The 20,767-nt window shown below is 53.3% G+C and overlaps 1 protein-coding gene across 1 annotated transcript in view; it reads left to right on the forward strand.

The window, feature by feature from the left end:
• Positions 1-15,821, forward strand: part of kcnn4 (potassium intermediate/small conductance calcium-activated channel, subfamily N, member 4) — a gene marked incomplete at both ends in the record, with an annotated part of 51,946 nt that extends 36,125 nt beyond the window's left edge. The window contains 4 exons of the mRNA XM_080541136.1: positions 1,360-1,429; positions 3,121-3,287; positions 12,699-13,442; positions 15,746-15,821. Coding sequence (XP_080397262.1) covers positions 1,360-1,429; positions 3,121-3,287; positions 12,699-13,442; positions 15,746-15,821 — 1,057 coding nt within the window. The remainder of the gene's footprint in view (positions 1-1,359; positions 1,430-3,120; positions 3,288-12,698; positions 13,443-15,745) is intronic.
• Positions 15,822-20,767: the final 4,946 nt, after the last annotated feature.

Here is a 20,767-nt window from a genome sequence, read left to right on the forward strand (position 1 = left end):
CTGACTGGTTCCCTGACTGACTGACTGACTGACTGGTCTCCTGACTGACTGACTGACTGACTGACTGGTGTCCTGACTGACTGACTGACTGGTCTCCTGACTGACTGGTCCCCTGACTGACTGACTGGTGTCCTGACTGACTGACTGACTGACTGGTCTCCTGACTGACTGGTCCCCTGACTGACTGACTGGTGTCCTGACTGACTGACTGACTGACTGGTCTCCTGACTGACTGGTTCCCTGACTGACTGACTGACTGGTGTCCTGACTGACTGACTGACTGGTGTCCTGACTGACTGACTGACTGACTGACTGGTGTCCTGACTGACTGGTTCCCTGACTGACTGACTGACTGACTGACTGACTGACTGGTGTCCTGACTGACTGACTGACTGGTGTCTTGACTGACTGGTTCCCTGACTGACTGACCGACTGACTGGTCTCCTGACTGACTGACTGACTGACTGACTGACTGGTGTCCTGACTGACTGGTTCCCTGACTGACTGACTGACTGACTGACTGGTCCCCTGACTGACTGACTGACTGACTGACTGACTGACTGGTGTCCTGACTGACTGACTGACTGGTGTCCTGACTGACTGACTGACTGACTGACTGACTGGTGTCCTGACTGACTGACTGACTGGTGTCCTGACTGACTGGTTCCCTGACTGACTGACTGACTGACTGACTGGTCTCCTGACTGACTGACTGACTGACTGGTCTCCTGACTGACTGGTCTCCTGACTGACTGACTGACTGACTGACTGACTGGTTCCCTGACTGACTGACTGACTGACTGACTGACTGACTGGTCTCCTGACTGGGGGGCTGCTGTGGCTCAAGAGCCAGCGACTAATGATCTCAAGGTGGGCAGATCGGCGGTTCAAATCCCGGCCAGCCACATGTCGAGGAGGTGTCCTTGGGCAAGACACTGAACCCCAAATTGCTCCCAGTGAGCGGGCCGGTGCCTTGCATGGTAGCTTGCCGCCATTGGTGTGTGAAAGTGAATGTGTGTGGGAATGGGTGAATGAGAGGCCGTTGTAAAGCGCTTAGGGGGAATAAGGGGCTATATAAGTCAGTCCATTTACCATATGTGCTATATATGCGCTATATAAGTCAGTCCATTTACCATTTACAAATAAACTTGCCTTACTCAAGGGCACACTAGTAGTGGTATTCCCAGGTGGGATTTTAACTCATGACCTTCTGATCACCAGTCCAACTCACTATCCACTACTAGGCCACCACTACCCCACACAAACACACACACACAAATACTCTCACACACACACACACACACACACACACACACTTCTAACCTGAGATGGTCTAACCCCTCCGTCTCTCCTGGTCAGGTTCAGACACCTGCGTCTCAAGCAGAGGAAGTTGAGAGACTATGCCAGCGAGATGGTGGACCTCCCCAAGGTAAACACACACACACACACGCACATGCACACGCACACACAAACACACACACACACACGCACACACACACACACATACACACACACACGCACCCACACACACACACGCACATACACACACACAAACGCACACAGACACACAGACACACACATACACACACAAACACATACACCCACACACACATATACACACACACACACACCCACACACACACACGCACACACAAACGCACACGCACACACACATATACACACACACACACACACACACACACACACACACACTCATCACCACTGCTATACATCTATACGGTGGTTTATTTGAATAGAGACAAGCCAATCGACTCACATTGATTTGTTGATGTGTTTGACTACAAACTGACAGAACTACAACAGATACATTCAGATACTGGAAAAAACAATCATCCCTTGTATTTCCCAAGAAACCTCAGTTATGTTATATTAAATAACAAGATTCTAGATGGATTATAAGAGTCAATATACACACATTCAGTCATGAATATTTTATGATGCAGATGATCATGTGAGTTTCATTGGAGTATCTGACACACACACGCACACACACACACCTACGCACACTCACACTCAGACTCACACACACACACACACACACACACACACACACACACACACACACACACACACACACACTGCCACGTGCAGCAGCACTTAGCAGTAGATTAGTGTGGGGGTGTGTAATTTACTCGTAGGTGTTGAGACACATAAACTGTCTGTAGAGGACACATAAAACCCTCCATAAACCCAGCTGGAACCAGGCAGGGCGAAGGGTTCTCTCTGTGATGTCATCATCGTGAGCCAGACCATGATGACATCATCATGGACCCGTGTACCTGGGAAAGAATTATGTCACCGTTACAAGACGAGGAGGGGAAATAGGAAATGTTGTTGTTGTTGTTGTTGTTGTTGTTGTTGTTTTATTGAGATGATGTGTGGATTCATTTGACGCAGATCAATGATACGTAGATACATGACAGTTAGACAGGCAGACAGACAGACAGGTTAACCTGTTAGACAGGCAGGCATGCAGGCAGGCAGACAGACAGACAGGTTAACCTGTCTCACCCTCCAGATGCAGATGATGATGTGTGACAGACAGACAGTCAGACAGACAGGTTAACCTGTCTCACCCTCCAGATGCAGATGAAGATGTGTGACAGACAGACAGTCAGACAGACAGGTTAACCTGTCTCACCCTCCAGATGCAGATGATGATGTGTGACAGACAGTCAGACAGACAGGTTAACCTGTCTCACCCTCCAGATGCAGATGATGATGTGTGACAGACAGACAGTCAGACAGACAGGTTAACCTGTCTCACCCTCCAGATGCAGATGAAGATGTGTGACAGGCAGTCAGACAGACAGACAGGTTAACCTGTCTCACCCTCCAGATGCAGATGAAGATGTGTGACAGACAGACAGTCAGACAGACAGGTTAACCTGTCTCACCCTCCAGATGCAGATGATGATGTGTGACAGACAGACAGTCAGACAGACAGGTTAACCTGTCTCACCCTCCAGATGCAGATGAAGATGTGTGACAGACAGTCAGTCAGACAGACAGGTTAACCTGTCTCACCCTCCAGATGCAGATGATGATGTGTGACAGACAGTCAGACAGACAGACAGGTTAACCTGTCTCACCCTCCAGATGCAGATGATGATGTGTGACCTGAGCTCCAGCTGGAGCAGCTCCTACAGGGACCTGGAGCAGCGCATCGTCTCCATGGAGACCAAGCTGGACGAGCTGACCCGCTGCTTCCAGCAGACCTCCGAGCTGCTGGCCCAGGCCCTGCGCCAGCGCAACCCCCACCTCAGGTACCCGACCGCAACACGACCGCAACACGACCACAACATGACTGCAACACGACCACAACACCGTCACAACCCCCACCTCAGGTACCTGACCGCAACACGACCACAACACGACCACAACACCGTCACAACCCCCACCTCAGGTACCCGACCGCAACACGACCGCAACACGACCACAACACGACCATAACACGACCACAACATGACCACAATCCCCACCTCAGGTACCAGCACCGCAACATGACCGCAACACGACCACAACAAGTTTTCTCAAGTTTTGCACTGATTTTCGATCTTTTGTCAGGTGCACCGAATCTCAGTTTTGTCCTTGTTTAATTAGAGGAAGTTTTGTGTCATCCAGGCCTTTTATTTGTTCAATGCAATAGTTGTTGCATAGTTGTTGTAGCCAATGTTGTTCTTTTTTTATGATATGTCCCTATGGAAGCATGTAGAGATTGAATAGGAGGGGGCCAAGGATTGATCCTTGGGGAACCCCACGTCATTTTAATTTGGTCGGACACAAAGTTGCCAATGGAGACATAATAGCTTCAGTCCTGATCTAAACCAGTTTAGGGCAGTGCCTGAAAGTCTAACCCAGGTCTTTAGTCTATCTATTAGAATGTTGTGGTCTACAGTGTCAAAGGCAGCTCTACGGTCTAGTAGAACCAAAACTGACAACCCCCCACATCAGGTAACACCACCATAACACGACCATACGAACATGACCACAAACCCTACATAAGGTAACACCACCATAACAAGCCCACAAACCCGACCACATAGAATAGCCCTATACAGCCATCGATTGCTGCCTTGCAGAATTCAATGCACATGAGGCTTTCTCAGGTTCTAAACCCTCTCCCCCCTCCCTCCCTCCCCCCTTCCTTCCTCCCTCCCTACCTCACTCCCTCACTCCCTCACCCCCTCCCTTCTCTCCCTCCCTCTCTCCCTCCCCCCTTCCTTCCTCCCTCCCTCCCTCCCTCCCTCACTCCCTCCCTCCCTTCTCCCTCACCCCCTCCCTCCCTCCCTCCCTTCTCCCTCCCTCCCTTCTCCCTCCCTGCAGGTGACATGTCAAGTGGCTTCCGGCCCCTTCCTCGGTGCCTACAGAGGGGCCCCCCTGCCCCCCCCTCCCCTCCCCGCCTACAGAGGGGACCCCACCGCCCTGCTGGGTGTTTCCAACAGGATCGCCATGGGAACCCTCCTCTCCCTCACGCTGCAGCAGGGGAGGCCGGCGGGGGTAGAAATCGGAGGACGGGCTCACTGTAACGCACAGAGCAGGAAATGATGGAATTGTGTCAAACACCATTAGGTCATCCCCTCCTCCTGTGCATTACCATGAGCCCGTCCCCCGATTTCTACCTCCGCCGGCCTCCCCTGACTGTACAGTAACATTGGCCCCTGTTGCCCCCCCCTCCAAACCTGGACAGCCCTGCTGCCCCCCCCCCCCCCCCCCCCCGCGCGGACAGCCCTTCTGCCCCCCCCCCCCCCCATGCTTTCAAACTTTCAAACACTCGCTCACCTATAGTGCCTATAGTGTTCTATGTGGTGTTTACCCTAGCAACAACACTCCGATTGGCTACAAAATGAATGCTTCATACCATGATGTAGTATGCATTTTTGGCAAGTAAAAGTCACCCTGACTGAAGAGAGTGTTGACAAGTTGGCACTAACTGAGTTAAAGCCATATAGGGAAGTGCACACTTCAGGGGGGAAAGGTGTGGAGAATCTGGCCACAGACACTTCCTGAATGGACTGCATCGGGACTCCTTATTGGCCGAAACCGTAACTCCAGAATGGACTGTACCATGACTCCTGAATGGACAGACAAGACAGGAGGACATCTCCCTTCACCACAGCAGTGGGCTCTCTCTGACTATCTTGATTATGTGTATCAGTATTCGTATCCGTTTTATTTATGCCATACGTACCGCGGTGGAAGGCTGGCGGCGGCGGCGGTCGCAATCGGAGGATTGTAATCGGCTCGTTGCCATGCACGGAACACGGAATGAGGACTGGCATCGTAGCGAACGGGACTGGCAGAGTAGCTCACCCCGTGCGGGTCTCGAACCCCAATCTCCCGCATACCAACAGGCCGCGCTAACACGTGTGTTTAATAAAGTACCTTAGTTCCTTATTCCGTTCCGTGCATTACAATGAGTCCGGCCTCCGATTTCTACCCCGACCAGCCTCCCCTGATGTACGGAGAACTGCGTCATCAACAATCTCAACCAAGGCCTCTACCGTGGCCTCGGGTTCTGTATCTGGGCTGCAGGAGGGCCTCTGCCTGCCTTCTAGAAGCTTCCCTACTGACAGCTCAGTAAAGCGCATCTTCCAGGAGGTTCTTTGGTGCTAGCGGTGGGCTCAGCTAACTTTGGGATCTCCTAGGCGAGAGTTAGCTTAGCTAGCCTAGAGAGTTAGCCTAGCTAGCCTAGAGAGTTAGCTTAGCTAGGCTAGAGAGTTAGCCTAGCTAACCCAGAGAGCCTAGCAAAGACTGTAGCTTTTAGCCAAACCTAGCCTATAGGCTAAATCCCTTGTTCCTATGGAATGAGAGAGTTAAACAGTTTGTTAAAAGGGGAGGGAGGGGGGAGGGGAGCTCTGTACATGCCTCTCAGTATTGTTCAGGCAGCGTTAGCACAGTGTCTGTAGTTTCAATCAATCACACCTACAGTAACTCTACAAGCCAACAAACAACGGTTATTTTTCCATTGATTTCCAGCAGGATGTAGAAAGCGGCAAACATCCTCTGCGGTTGCCGTGGACGACAACTGCCTCCTTCCTTATTGGACAACTGCCTCTGAATAGGACTGCTTGCTTTTTTTTTTAATGTGGACTCTTATCACAATGCTCAGTGTAGCGGAGACTGTTAATCTGAAATCACCCTGTGATCATGATGACATTTACATTTTACAATTCTGGCATTTAGCAGACGCCTTTATCCAAAGCAACATACAACAAATAGATGAGGAGATGAGGTTGTATGAATACTCAAGTGCCACTGCGGCCCCCCCTCCCCTCCACCTCCCCCCTGAAACTTGGCCTGCGTTCATAAATTCGCTCTGGAAATCTGATCAGCACTCATGGAATCCCTCTTGTACAATCATATTACTTGGTTGCTCTTTGACATTGAACCCAGTGTGCGCTCCAGCGAATTTACGAATTTACGAACGCACCCTTGAGGATGTGCTCTTGGCCTGATGGTAGATACTTGGGACTTCCATGTGGGAAGGTTCGGAGCCCACCTGTTATGCTCCACTCTCACCTCTGACCTCTGACCTCTCATCTTGACTAGGGCTGGTTTACGACGGTTCGTAAATTCGCTCGGAGAGCGCCGGAGCACACACTGGGTTCAACGTCATAGAGCGAGTAATTTGATTCGACAAGAGGCATTCCATGAGTGCTGATCAGATTTCCAGTGCGTATTTACGAACGCACCCTACATTAGTGAATCCAACACGGCCTTGACACTGATTATTCTTCTGAAAGAAGCCCAACCAATCAACCAATCAACCAACCAATCAAACTCTATATGTAAAGCACATTGCGTACATGAACGCAAAAACAATGCGTTTAAAAATAAACTATAAAATATAACGGTCTTATAGACATTTAAAAAATGTAAATAAAAATACAGATAAAATAACAACAGTGAATACAACAGTGGGCTGAATAAAGCAGCCAATCCACTGGACAAATCTGACGAGGAAAAAACTTTGCTGCATCCTACAATTGTAGCCTGATTGTCTCTGGTAACAATACAGCCCAGTGAAAGCCTGATTCGGCCCTAGAAAGTCTCCTGGTTTATTCATCTGGTACAGGCCCTAATCTAGATTCCTGTCGTCCAAGATGTTGTCAGAGGATGTGTGTGTGTGTGTGTGTGTGTGTGTGTGTGTGTGTGTGTGTGTGTGTGTGGGGGGGGGGGGGCAGTCGACTGCCCTCATTACAACAACAAAAGCCCAGAAGGGTTAGAAGTCCTCTCTCGCTCACCGTCTTCATTTGTAAGGCTGTGGCTCCCTCTAGCGGTCGTGTTTGTGCATGGCAGTCACACCCAGCAGTCATCAGGAAGGAAGGGCTCATTGGAATGTGACAACTGTTTCCATGGTTGCATTAAAACTGGATTTTTAGGTTTTCCTGATGGAACACGAACTGGAGTTCTAGAACGTCAGCTGTATTCTAGAACATGTGTGTGTATGTGTGTGGGGCTGCGTTTGTAAATTCTCTCTGAAAAAAATCTGATCAGCATTCATGGAATGCCTTGTCTTGTCCAATCAAATTTATTTGGTCCCTTTATGACGTTTAACACTAGCCAAACTAACACACAGCCATGAGGGGTCAAGAACATTTTTATATCTTTGCACTCGATCAAATTTCAGGACCCTCCTTTCATGACTTTTCCTAGATATGTGCGTTCTACCACCCAGTATCCTTACATTTTCTAAATCACATCAGGATAAGCTAGTATGAAGCTATTTTGCCGTTTTTCTGTGTAGGAAGCAGGCTAATTTACAAGTGGTCAACTAGTGGTCGTTGTGTGTAAATAGCAGCTTCCCGTTGTAAAGAGGGGGTCTTTTAGTAGGTAAAAAAGGCACGGCTGTTCTAGTGTTAACCCAGGGTGTGCTCCGGTGCTCTAAGAGCGAATTTACGAACGCAAGCCTGTATGTCGTTTCCTTACCCCTGTGCCTGATTGTGACGTCACAATGAAGTAATCTTAAAACGGAATTGATTCCGCCTGCCAAAACCAAACAGTAACTTAAAACGTTTACAGCATTCTATTTTGCACATGATCAAACCTATGCATTGTAAATAAATAACTCTTCCTCCTTATTAAACGCCATTGATGAGTGGAAGTTTGGCAATTTGTCACAACACCAACTACATCATAACATACACATTGACATGATGAAGAAAAACATTATGACCACCTGCCTAATATGATGTTGGTATTATGTCTAATATGATGTTGGTATTATAACTAATATGATGTTGGTATTATGTCTAATATGATGTTGGTATTATGTCTAATATGATGTTGGTATTATGTCTAATATGATGTTGGTATTATAACTAATATGATGAAGTCGAGTGAATGACCTGAAATGGAACAACGGTAAGCAGTAAACTTGCCAGAGGTGAAAGAAAACGTTTTTCAGGGAACAAGTAATGGGTTAATTTAGCAGCTTAACAGTAATGGGTTAATTTAGCAGCTTAACAGTTGTTATGAAGGCCCACAATTTAGAGCCAGTTAGTTTCCCCAAATCAGCCCTGTTTTGCCCCTGTTATTTCCTTGATTATTTTCCATGCTATTCATGTGCGTTTTCATGAAGGTGTATGTATTGTTGTTGTAATTGTATAAGTTCTGTCTTAGATTTGTTCAGGATTGTGCAAGCGCCAGATTTAGTGGGCGTGGTTTTGATTGGCGTACGTGACCGGATGTATGATTGGCGTACGTGACCGGATGTATGTTCGGTTGGTATATATAGCGACGGAAGTGGTCTGTGCGTTAGAGTGACGAGAGTGAAGAAGAAGAAGAAGCAGAAGGAACCGAATGTGAGACAAAGATGGTGGATCAGTAAACGCACACGGAGCTGAGACCGAAGACAACCCGAGTCATTTAGAGACCTGCCTTTAACAACGACTGTCAGTAGTGAATCACTGGCTACCCGCAGCACCGCGGGAGTTCGGAGTTTGTTGAGTTGGCAGCGCTAGCCCAGTTTAGCTGTGTCCCCGTTAGCCAGCCTTGCTAGCCGCCGGCTGCTAACGTTGGCGCATAGCGAGACCCAAGCTGGACAGAGCCGTCGCCTCCACGAGGTGGATTGCGACCGACCGCTGACTCCACCGGAGCTGACCGTGGACCACCGGACCTGAACCATTCACACCTCGTCGTTGACTACGAAGAAGCCCCTTTCCCTTCGAGTTGCAACGTCACTCCCCCCCCCTTGTCCGCTGCCTTCCTCGAAGCACATGCGAGCTCCAACCAGGCCTCAACGCGCTCATTCTCAGTCCGGGACTCTAAGCCTTTTTCAGGCCAGGTACTGTGTGTGAGTGAGTGAGTGAGTGTGTGTGTGGCCGGCGGGGAGGGAGTATATTTGGGATGTATATATAATTTGTATAAATAAATGTGTTTGTTCATATTGGATACCGTTGCTGTGTGTTTAGTTGTCTGTTAGCTAATGCTAATGCTAATGCTAATGCTAATGCTAGTAATGCTAGTCTAAAGGGTTGCTGGCGCCCCCTGCCTCTATCCTCCTACACTGCCGATTTAGCTCAGAGTTAGTTAGATAACCAGCCCTTCCTAAATTCTACAGTCCTTTAGCTACTCCCTGGTTACAATTGGTCCTTCGAGCCGGATAGGTTGTGTAGTGATAGCATGGCTGAGCGCAGCCAACCAGACAAGACAGTTACCCCCCCTTCTCCGCCCCCTGAGCCAGAGCCACGACCACAGAGAGTCCCGCGGTTGCCTCAGAGGTTACAAGAGTATGAGCTTGAGCTCGAAAGCTCATTGAGTGGTAGTGAGGAGCGCACTCCACGGGATACAGTGGTCGGAGAGGCCGAGGTGTCCGCCGGCGCGCGGGTGGCTAGCACCGAGACAGCCATCAAAGAGCACCAGCCTGAGGATGAGATGGCAGAACAGCAGGGTTTTGCCGTAGAAACGGAAGAGCAGGAAGGAGAGGCCCGGTCTGACAGCGCCTGCGGGCGGAAGAGGGAGGGCCTCAGCCTTAACGATCTGCCTCCCAGTACGGCGCGCTCGAGACCTAGCTCCGGCCGTTCAGTGGCTTCCTCCCGGTCCAGGGTTTCCGTGGGCAGTTCTGCCTCTGGGGCGGATAGCATGCACTCCAGAGGGAGTAGTGCCGCGCTGTCAGAATGTATGCGCCAACAGGCCGAGATGGCGTTAGAGCGGGAACGCCTCCAGTTCGAGCGTGAACGCCTCCAGATGGAAGGAGCGGAACGTGCGGCGGAGAGACAGCGCCAGGAGGCGTTAGAGAGGGAACGTGCGGCGGAGAGACAGCGCCAGGAGGCGTTAGAACGTGAACGCCTCCAGATGGAAGGAGCGGAACGTGCGGCGGAGAGACAGCGCCAGGAGGCGTTAGAGAGGGAACGCATCCAGTTCGAGCGCGAGCGCCTCCAGATGGAGGGGGCGGAACGCGCGGCGGAGAGGCAGCGCCAGGAGGCGCTAGAACGTGAACGCCTCCAGATGGAGCGCGACCGCCTCCAGATGGCGAGAGAGCAACTGCACGCGGAGAAGATGGAGGAAGTGATGCAGACCATGCGCGACGTGTGCATCAGCAGAGCTCCGTCGGCCCGTAGCTCCAGAGCATCATCCGCACGGCCCTCTCGAGTGCCATCTCCTGAACCCCCCGCCGATGGCTCCATGACCCCCGCCATGACTGTCCAACTACAGGCCCAGCTGACCACCTTGAAGGAAGAGGACCAGGGACCCGACCGCTACGCGGCCCAGAGGGAGCCAGCGTCGCTGCCCGGGAGGGGAGCCATTCCCCAAGAGCGTAGCACACCCCTAGGTCCTCCAGTGAACCAAAAGGCATGCAGGCCGGACACCCAGACCGTCACTCCAGCCCCGATCCTCCACTACAGGATGTTTCCCCAGGTGGAGGGACCCAAGTTCCCCTTCTTCAAGGACGAGGACAGGAGCCAGTATGTGGAACTACGCATCTGCCTAGACACGCTCTTGGACGACTCCTGCTCAGAGTCCTACAAATATGCGATTCTCCTTCAGCATGTGAGGAACCCCAGAGCCCACAACATGGTTCTGGCCCATGCCTCCGCACCGACACCTTACACCAGAGCGCTCGCCGACTTGGATGCCCGCTACGGTCGTCCCTGGAACCACGCCCTTGCTGAACTGCAAGCCCTCGAACAGCAGGCCCCCATCAAGGATGAACGGGCGCTGGATGACTTCGCGCTCCGCGTGCACACCTTGGTTGGAATGCTGAAGACGCAGGGCCCAGCTGGCGCCAGCGAGATCAACAGCACCTCCAACGTAGAGCGGCTGCTCCGCAAGATCCCACGCTTCCGGCAGGAGAGGTTCCGGCGACAGCAGCGCGTTCGTAACCCCGGGAAGTTGGGTCTGAGCATGGCTGCCTTCGCGGAGTTCCTACTGGAGGAAGTGCATGACACCAACGTAGACGCCATGGGTTACGCTGAGCCGAAGAAGGAGAGGGAGAAGGGAGACCGCTGGGACAGGCCGAGCTCGAACAGAGGACGCCCAGTAGGAGTGCTGCACACGGAGGAGGAGCCTCGGAGAGAGAGGAAAGCCCGACCTGAGGGAAAGGATTCCTCTCAACCCCCTCAAAAGGGACGGAGAGGTCCACCGCCATGTCCGTACTGCACCAGCGAGCACTGGTTCAATGAGTGCAGTGACTTCAACAACCTGAGTACCGAGGCCAAGCAGAGGTGGCTCGAGGAGAACAAGAGGTGCTGGAACTGTGGGCGCGACCATCTGGCTAAGAACTGCACCTTGAGGAGAAAGTGCAACCGCTGTGAGGAGGTCCACCTCAACATCCTACACGAGGTCTCCCTCGCCAGGTCCACGGAGGGCACCAGAAGCCCTAGGTCCGGTAGCGCACCGGAAGAGGAAACACCTGTCTACTATCTAGACCCAACCCAGAGCAGCGGCTCCAAGGTCCTACTGAAGGTGGTGAAGGTCCGACTTCACCACAACAACGCTGTGTACGACACGTACGCCGTTCTAGACGACGGGTCGGAACGGACCATCCTTCTCCAGGAGGCAGTGCGCCAGTTGGGGCTCCAAGGGACTGAGGAGAAGCTGACTCTGCGCACGATACGTCGCGACCTTAAAGAGGTCACCGGGGCGAGAATCAACTTCTCTATCTCCCCGGCGGGGCGGCCGTCGGACAGATATCGGCTTCAGAATGTCTTCACCGCAGACCAGCTAGCGCTCTCCCGCTACGACTACCCCCTGGAGAGATTACGCGCAAGATATTCCCACCTACGGCGAGTAGACCTACATCCGATAGAAGGAGCGGAACCAACCCTTCTCATCGGCTCGGACAACGCTGCACTGATCGTGTCGCTCCGTCCTCCGCTGAGAGGACCACGAGGCTGCCCGATGGCTGTTAAGACTGCGCTTGGGTGGGCCCTCCAAGGCGCTACCGAGTGGAGAGATAGAGACGGGAGAGCTACGTCATCCCTCCATGTCCGAACCGAAGAAGTGCAGACCATCAACTGCCTTCACACCAGGGTGGACTCCATGAATGCGGCGCTACTAGACAACGTCCAGAAGCTGTGGACGCTAGACGTTGCGCCCTACAAGAATGAGAAGCTCTACGTACGGTCAAAGGAGGACGTCTACGCCATAGACCTCCTTAAAGCAAAGACAGTGCGTATCGAAGTCCAGGGCGTGAAGAGAACATCTACCAGCCCTGTCTCGAAACCCAGCAGGAGAAGATCTACCAGCCCTTTGTCTAAACCGAGGAGGAAAAGATCTACTAGCTTGTCGGTGAGGAAGAGGTCAGCTCAAAGGAGGAAGACGCCGGCGGTGCCAGAGCCGGCCGATACTCCGCTGACCGCTGAGTTGGAGCTAGCTCTGCCTGCACCTGTGGCCATGGCCTACACCCAACTGAAGGTGAAGGAGGAGGAGCCAGAGCCGGAGCTAGAGGCGGAGCCAACGGAGAGCAGCGGAGTTGTGGTGTTGTTGGACGACCCCGTAGCCGAAGACACGAAACCACGCATCCGTAAAAGTCCGTTCAAACACGGCAAGAAAAGGCGAAGGAACTTACAAGGAAAGTGGTGCAAACAGAAGCAGAAACCGGGAGAGAAAAAGTTAAGACGTCAGGCTATATCGCCCGAAGGCGGGGCAAGTTCGGACGGCGTCGAAGACGATGTTAGCGAAAACATAAAACCGGTCCCCACCTCAAGCCTTAAATTCCTCGGGTCGAAAAGACCCAGATCCCGGCCTAAAACGTTGTCGAAGCAGGTGGAAATGGACCTGACTCAACAACTGTTATTGCAGGACGTGAAAGAGGACACTGTGGACGACGAAGACATGACGTCGGACTCCCTCGACGCCCAGCCGGGCAAATCAAAGTTCGCCAAACACATAAAGCACTTCATCATGCCGGTGGTCAGCGCCCGGTCCTCGCGGGTCATCAAGACCCCGCAGAGGTTCATGGACGACACCGGCATGTCCGTTCTGCCGCGGAGAAACTCCCTCAAATTACAAAGGACACTATCACCTCATACCTCACGCTGCTAGAGCAGCCTAGCCAGTGTGCCTTCCATAGTTAAATGAAACCGAGGGTTTCATGGGGCGGCTGTTATGAAGGCCCACAATTTAGAGCCAGTTAGTTTCCCCAAATCAGCCCTGTTTTGCCCCTGTTATTTCCTTGATTATTTTCCATGCTATTCATGTGCGTTTTCATGAAGGTGTATGTATTGTTGTTGTAATTGTATAAGTTCTGTCTTAGATTTGTTCAGGATTGTGCAAGCGCCAGATTTAGTGGGCGTGGTTTTGATTGGCGTACGTGACCGGATGTATGATTGGCGTACGTGACCGGATGTATGTTCGGTTGGTATATATAGCGACGGAAGTGGTCTGTGCGTTAGAGTGACGAGAGTGAAGAAGAAGAAGAAGCAGAAGGAACCGAATGTGAGACAAAGATGGTGGATCAGTAAACGCACACGGAGCTGAGACCGAAGACAACCCGAGTCATTTAGAGACCTGCCTTTAACAACGACTGTCAGTAGTGAATCACTGGCTACCCGCAGCACCGCGGGAGTTCGGAGTTTGTTGAGTTGGCAGCGCTAGCCCAGTTTAGCTGTGTCCCCGTTAGCCAGCCTTGCTAGCCGCCGGCTGCTAACGTTGGCGCATAGCGAGACCCAAGCTGGACAGAGCCGTCGCCTCCACGAGGTGGATTGCGACCGACCGCTGACTCCACCGGAGCTGACCGTGGACCACCGGACCTGAACCATTCACACCTCGTCGTTGACTACGAAGAAGCCCCTTTCCCTTCGAGTTGCAACGTCACTCCCCCCCCCTTGTCCGCTGCCTTCCTCGAAGCACATGCGAGCTCCAACCAGGCCTCAACGCGCTCATTCTCAGTCCGGGACTCTAAGCCTTTTTCAGGCCAGGTACTGTGTGTGAGTGAGTGAGTGAGTGTGTGTGTGGCCGGCGGGGAGGGAGTATATTTGGGATGTATATATAATTTGTATAAATAAATGTGTTTGTTCATATTGGATACCGTTGCTGTGTGTTTAGTTGTCTGTTAGCTAATGCTAATGCTAATGCTAATGCTAGTAATGCTAGTCTAAAGGGTTGCTGGCGCCCCCTGCCTCTATCCTCCTACACTGCCGATTTAGCTCAGAGTTAGTTAGATAACCAGCCCTTCCTAAATTCTACAGTCCTTTAGCTACTCCCTGGTTACAACAGTAATGGGTTAATTTAGCAGCTTAACAGTAATGGGTTAATTTAGCAGCTTAACAGTGGTGTAAGTAATTCAGTATCAGTTGAACTGTGAAGAGAAGACTTGGAGCTGCAGGTTTGACAGGTTGAATGTTCAGTAAGAAAGCTATTGCTAAAATGTCAAAATAAGAAAAGGAGGCTTGCCTGGGCCATATTAGGGACCCAGGCCACCCCAATCAGAAACTGTTCAAGCTATCGCCGTCGGGGAAACGGTACTGAAGCCTCGGGGCTAAAACCCAGAGGCTGACAAACAGCTGTTTACCCTCAAGCATTCAGACTCCTGGTGAAACACACTGGTAGGGTGCAAAGGACAGCCACCGCCCAGCCAACCCCTCACACACTGCAGATATGAACATATTGCGGTAGAATGGAGGAACCACAGCGAAAGAACTTTACTCTTTTCTCTTTTTTAGACAATTTTCTAGACAATAAAAAGGACGTTACGGTGACATGTGTGTTGATATAAAAGTCTGAGCGGGGATGGTAAATGGACTGCACTTATATAGCGCCTTTTTTGCTGCTCCAAAGCCTCTCATTCACCCATTCACACACACATTCACACACCAATGGCGGCAAGCTGCCATGCAAGGCGCCAGCCCACTCACTGGGAGCAATTTTGGGGTTCAGTGTCTTGCCCAAGGACACTTCAACATGTGGCCAGCCAGGGCACGAACCGCCGATCTGCCGACCTTGCGATCATTAGACGGCGACTCTACCTCCTGAGACACAGCCGCGGGATCTTATTATATAATAGTAATAATTCCAAAATAAATAATAATAATAATAATAAACTTGAACTTAAACAAACACAAAACATATTTCCTTTTTTAAAGATGGTGTTGGTATAATAGGGATAATAGATATGACAATATCATATTATAATATAATACAATAACAACACAACATTGACTACTATACTACTTCTTATTACACCTATACGGCAACGAGGAGTGAGGCAAGACCTGGAAATAATTTTACCCGTGTACTTGCGTCTCCAACTTTTGACCGGTAGTGTGTATTGACACAGACATAACCAGCATCTGAACCGCGTTCACACCCAGACCAGGCTGTCGTGTCTGAAGAGGGCTTTATTAGAGAACTAGTGGTTCTGATACGCCAACAGTGGGAATAATAATAATAACTTTTATTTATATAGCACTTTTCCTGCAAACTTTGAAGCTCTGCTTTAATCATTATATAATCATAATTTAATTATTTAGTAATTTAAAGGCAATATTAAAAGGATGGGTTTTTATAATCTTAATTTAATGATTAAGTCATTTAAAGGCAATATTAAAAAGATGGGTTTTTAGTCTTGACTTGAACATAATGTGCTGAGGTTGCATCCCTAATGTAAACTGGCAGTGCATTCCACAATCTGGGTGCATAAAATGAGAATGCAGCCTCACCAAATCTCTTCTTTTGTACCAGCGTCAGACGACCTGAGAGCTCTTTGTGAATAAAGCACAAGGACACGACCAGTCAAATATAGAACTATAATACAACTTTATTTTGGTCAGGTACAAGATTAGTCACACACGCACACACACGCACGCTCACACACACGCACACGCACACGCTCACACACACACACACACACACACACACACACACACACACACACACACACACACACACACACACACACACACACACACACACACACACACACACACACACACAGAAGTCCTTCATCCCTGGGGCCTGTCTCAGTGGACCGGAGGCTGGTCTGGGGCCTGTGTAGAGAGCACCACGGGAGGGGAGGCAAGACTGTTGGGACTGTCCATGGTACTGGGAGGGTCAGTACTGGGAGGGTCAGTACTGGGAGGGTCAGTACTGGGAGGGTCAGTACTGGGAGGGTCAGTACTGTGTTGAGGGTCAGTACTGTGGTGTTGAGGGTCAGTACTGTGGTGTTGAGGGTCAGTACTGTGTTGAGGGTCAGTACTGTGTTGAGGGTCAGTACTGTGTTGAGGGTCAGTACTGTGGTGTTGAGGGTCAGTGCTGTGGTGTTGAGGGTCAGTGCTGTGGTGTTGAGGGTCAGTGCTGTGGTGTTGAGGGTCAGTACTGTGGTGTTGAGGGTCAGTCCTGTGGTGTTGAGGGTCAGTCCTGTGGTGTTGAGGGTCAGTACTGTGGTGTTGAGGGTCAGTACTGTGGTGTTGAGGGTCAGTGCTGTGGTGTTGAGGGTCAGTCATGTGGTGTTGAGGGTCAGTACTGTGGTGTTGAGGGTCAGTCCTGTGGTGTTGAGGGTCAGTACTGTGGTGTTGAGGGTCAGTACTGTGGTGTTGAGGGTCAGTCATGTGGTGTTGAGGGTCAGTACTGTGGTGTTGAGGGTCAGTACTGTGGTGTTGAGGGTCAGTACTGTGGTGTTGAGGGTCAGGACTGTGGTGTTGAAGGTCAGTACTGTGGTGTTGAGGGTCAGTACTGTGGTGTTGAGGGTCAGTACTGTGGTGTTGAGGGTCAGTACTGTGGTGTTGAGGGTCAGTCCTGTGTTGAGGGTCAGTACTGTGGTGTTGAGGGTCAGTACTGTGGTGTTGAGGGTCAGTGCTGTGTTGAGGGTCAGTACTGTGGTGTTGAGGGTCAGTACTGTGTTGAGGGTCAGTACTGTGGTGTTGAGGGTCAGTCCTGTGGTGTTGAGGGTCAGTACTGTGGTGAGGGTCAGTGCTGTGTTGAGGGTCAGTACTGTGGTGTTGAGGGTCAGTACTGTGGTGTTTAGGGTCAGTGCTGTGTTGAGGGTCAGTACTGTGGTGTTGAGAGTCAGTCCTGGGAGGAGGACTCCCTCTCTGAGCTCCGTCAGGTTTCTGTTTGGGCGCTGCTTTGGTCCTCCTGTGGCTGTTCTGGAGCCGGTGCCAGAGGTAGGCAGAGGGCCGCCTGAACGCCAGACCACAGTGGCAGGAGAAGGGGGCCTGACAGGCACTCCTGGGCCCCCGGCAACTCTCCACTCCTCCTCCTCCCGGGGCCACGGCCGCGGATCTGCCCTGGGCCCTGGGTCCTTCCCCTGGTAGTCTGGGTCCTTCCCCTGGTAGTCTGGGTCCTTCCACCGGTAGTCTGGGTCCTTCCCCTGGTAGTCTGAGTCCTCCCGGGTCCGCCTTGGTTCTCTGCTGGCCCGGGCCCTCCGTGTGCCTGGCGAGGAGGCGCGCCCCGGCGAAGGTCTCGCCGCACGTGGCGCACACGTACTTGGTCTCCTCGGCGTGCTGCACGCAGTGGCGCAGGAGGTGGAGCCTGCGCTGGAATGAGCGGCCGCAAGGGCAGCGGAACGGGCGCAGGGACGCGGGGGTCGAGGAGGAGGAGGAGGAGGAGGAGGGGGGGGCGGGGGAGGGGGAGGAGGTGGAGGTAACGGTGGCGGACGGCCAGGCATGCCTGGCGCGACACGGCGCCGCACTGCCGGCACAGGAAGGCCGGCTTGGAGCGCCAGCTCCTCCCCAGAAGCTCCTCCCGCGCAAGCTCCCGGCTCTTGTTCCGGAACATGAACATGATGTTGAGGGCCGGGGTGGGGGCGAGGGTACGGTGGGAGGGGCGGGTGGGGGCGGGGGTAGCAGGGGAGGGGCGGGCGGGGGCGGCTGTAGAGGGGGAGGGACGGGCAAGGGTGAGGGTAGGGGGGGAGGTGCGAGTGGAGAAGGAGGGAGGGGGGGCAGCGGTGGCCACAGCTGCGGGAGGAGGGCGCTGCGTGGCTGAGGGGAGTCTGGACGCCACGATCTGTAGGTTGAGCTGCCTCAGCGCCGAGGCGAGTGTCTGTGTTGTCAGTGGGCCGCGACCGGCGTGGGCGAGGGTGCAGGGGATGGGGGGGGAGGGGGCAGACGCCAGGCTCGGGGGGGCAAGGGGGGGTTGTAGGGGCTTGGCCAGGGAGACCATCATCTGGGACTGGGTCTGGGTCTGGGTGGGGGTGGTCTGCGTCGGCGCCTGGGAGCTGTTGAGGATGATCCTGGTCACGCTGCCCTGGATGTTGGCCTTGTCAAAGACCACGGTGGCCATGACAGGCCTGGAGCCCGCCTGGGAGGAAGAGGAGGAGGTGGTAGAGATCAGAGGCTCTCCACCACGGCCGTGCGTACTCACAACAGGGACACCGCTAGCGAGCAGTGGCGGTGGGTTTGGAACGGGGCCGCCTGCGGTCGTCGGCGGCGGGGATATGAAGGTGATCGTCATGGCGGTGGAGGGCGGCCGTCCGTTAGGGGGCGCTGCGACACCTGGGGCGGGGGCTGGAGGAGCCGAGGTCGGAACCGCCGAGCTAACCCAGGGCAGCGGGGAAGAGCGCGCGCAGCTAGCGATCAGGGCCCAGGCGGCGTCTCTCCGGGGGCAGGCGTGGCGCTTGTGGAGGACCTGCTGGGGGAACACCTGCTTGCAGTAGTCGCAGGCGAACACGCGGCCTCCTCCCGCCCCGGGAACGATGGCGTGGTGCCGGGCCAGGTGCTCCGCCAGGGTCGCCTCGGAGAGGAACAGCACCTGGCAGACGGGGCACCGGAACACCTCCTTCCTCTTGGCGCAGGTCTGCTGGTGGGCCGCCATGTTCTTCAGGGGCCCTTTGCCGCAGTGCGGACACTGGTTCTTGCGCCGGGCGGTGGTCTTGCGCCGGGCGGTGGTCTTGCGCCGGGCGGTGGTCTTGCGCCGGGCGGTGGTCTTGCGGGCGGCAGCGGTGGCGTTCCCGCTGCGCGTAGGGTCGTAGAGGGAGCCGCTGGAATTCCCGCTACTGCTACCGCTGCTGCTAGCGCCGTCGCTGCTGTCCTCCTCCTCTCCTCCGCTCTCCGTGTCTTCCGGCGTCTTCCACACCCACACGCTGCCCCTGCCCCCCTCGCTCTCCCCGTCGCTGGGTGCCGCCGCCTCCTCCTCCTCCGCCTCAAACTGGAAGGGCGCGCCCTCGTCCCAAGGCTCCGTCCTCTTCCTTCGCCTCAACCTCAGGGGCAAGGGGCCCGGTTCCACATCCTCCTCCTTCGTCGTATTGGAACTCAGTCGCCTCTTTCTCTTGAGGTCGGCGGCGGTGGCGTTCGTGTTAAGTGCATAAGTGTGGTCGTGGGCCAGTGCTATACATAACATGTCCTGCATCTCCTCCTCCTCCTCCTGCACCTCCTCTTCCTCCTCCTCCAGAGTCCCTCCCAGTTCCTCCAGGCCGTTGAGACCAGGGGCCGAGTCTTCCTCCTCCTCCTCCCCCTCCTCGGAGGTGGTGCTGCCGGAGGCCTCGAGGGAGACCTCCGTGGTGCCGGTGGTGGTGGCGTGCGTCCCGATGTGCTTGTTGAGCTGCCACAGGGTCCAGAAGTTGAGCTTGCACGCGCGGCAGCGGCGGGAAGCGTCGGAGTGGGCGTTCTCCAGGTGCGTGGCCAGGGAGGTCATGCGGCTGAAGGTCACGCGGCAGATGTGGCACGTGGCGTCCGTCTTGTGGCCCACGAAGTGGACCAGCAGGGCCCGGGGGCAGGCGAAGCGCTCGCCGCACTCCCAGCACGCCTCGTTCAGGGAGGCGATCCGCAGGGCAGGCTGCGCGGTGTCCCAGTCCTCGTCGCTGGAGTCGTCCGGCGGGTACGGCCTCTGGCGCTGGTAGTGCATCTGGACCACCTGCAACACACAGCCCACCGGTTATCTTCCTGTATATATATATAAAAACCTTCTAGCCGACTTGAGGGTGGTGTCATTTAATCTATAGATCTCCATTATATCAACGTCACATGGTAAAATACCACAATATCAGTATCTGGAGCTGTGGTGAGGTGCTTTAGGACAGTGGTTCTCAAACCTCTCCTCGGGGACCCCCAGCCGCTCCACATATTTGATCTGTTCCACCACCAGCACACCTGATGTACAAAGCTTTGTACTTGATTAGGTGAATCATCAGGTGTGCTGGTGGTGGAACAGATCAAATATGTGGAGCGACTGGGGGTCCCCAAGGAGAGGTTTGAGAACCACTGCTTCAGGGCTTCTTTCCCAGACTTGATCCTGTAGTAAGTCTCTCTCCACCTTTTGCGACGTCTGCGCTTTCCCCTCTTACTGATGTCATTGACTGTGTTCTTCCTGCCTGGTGCTATGGCCTCCCTGTATTTCCGCTGCTCCTTCATTAAGTATCACTCTC

Source organism: Nansenia antarctica (genome assembly GCF_963989245.1).
Source record: "Nansenia antarctica genome assembly, chromosome: 10".
Taxonomy (NCBI): Eukaryota; Metazoa; Chordata; class Actinopteri; order Argentiniformes; family Microstomatidae; genus Nansenia; species Nansenia antarctica.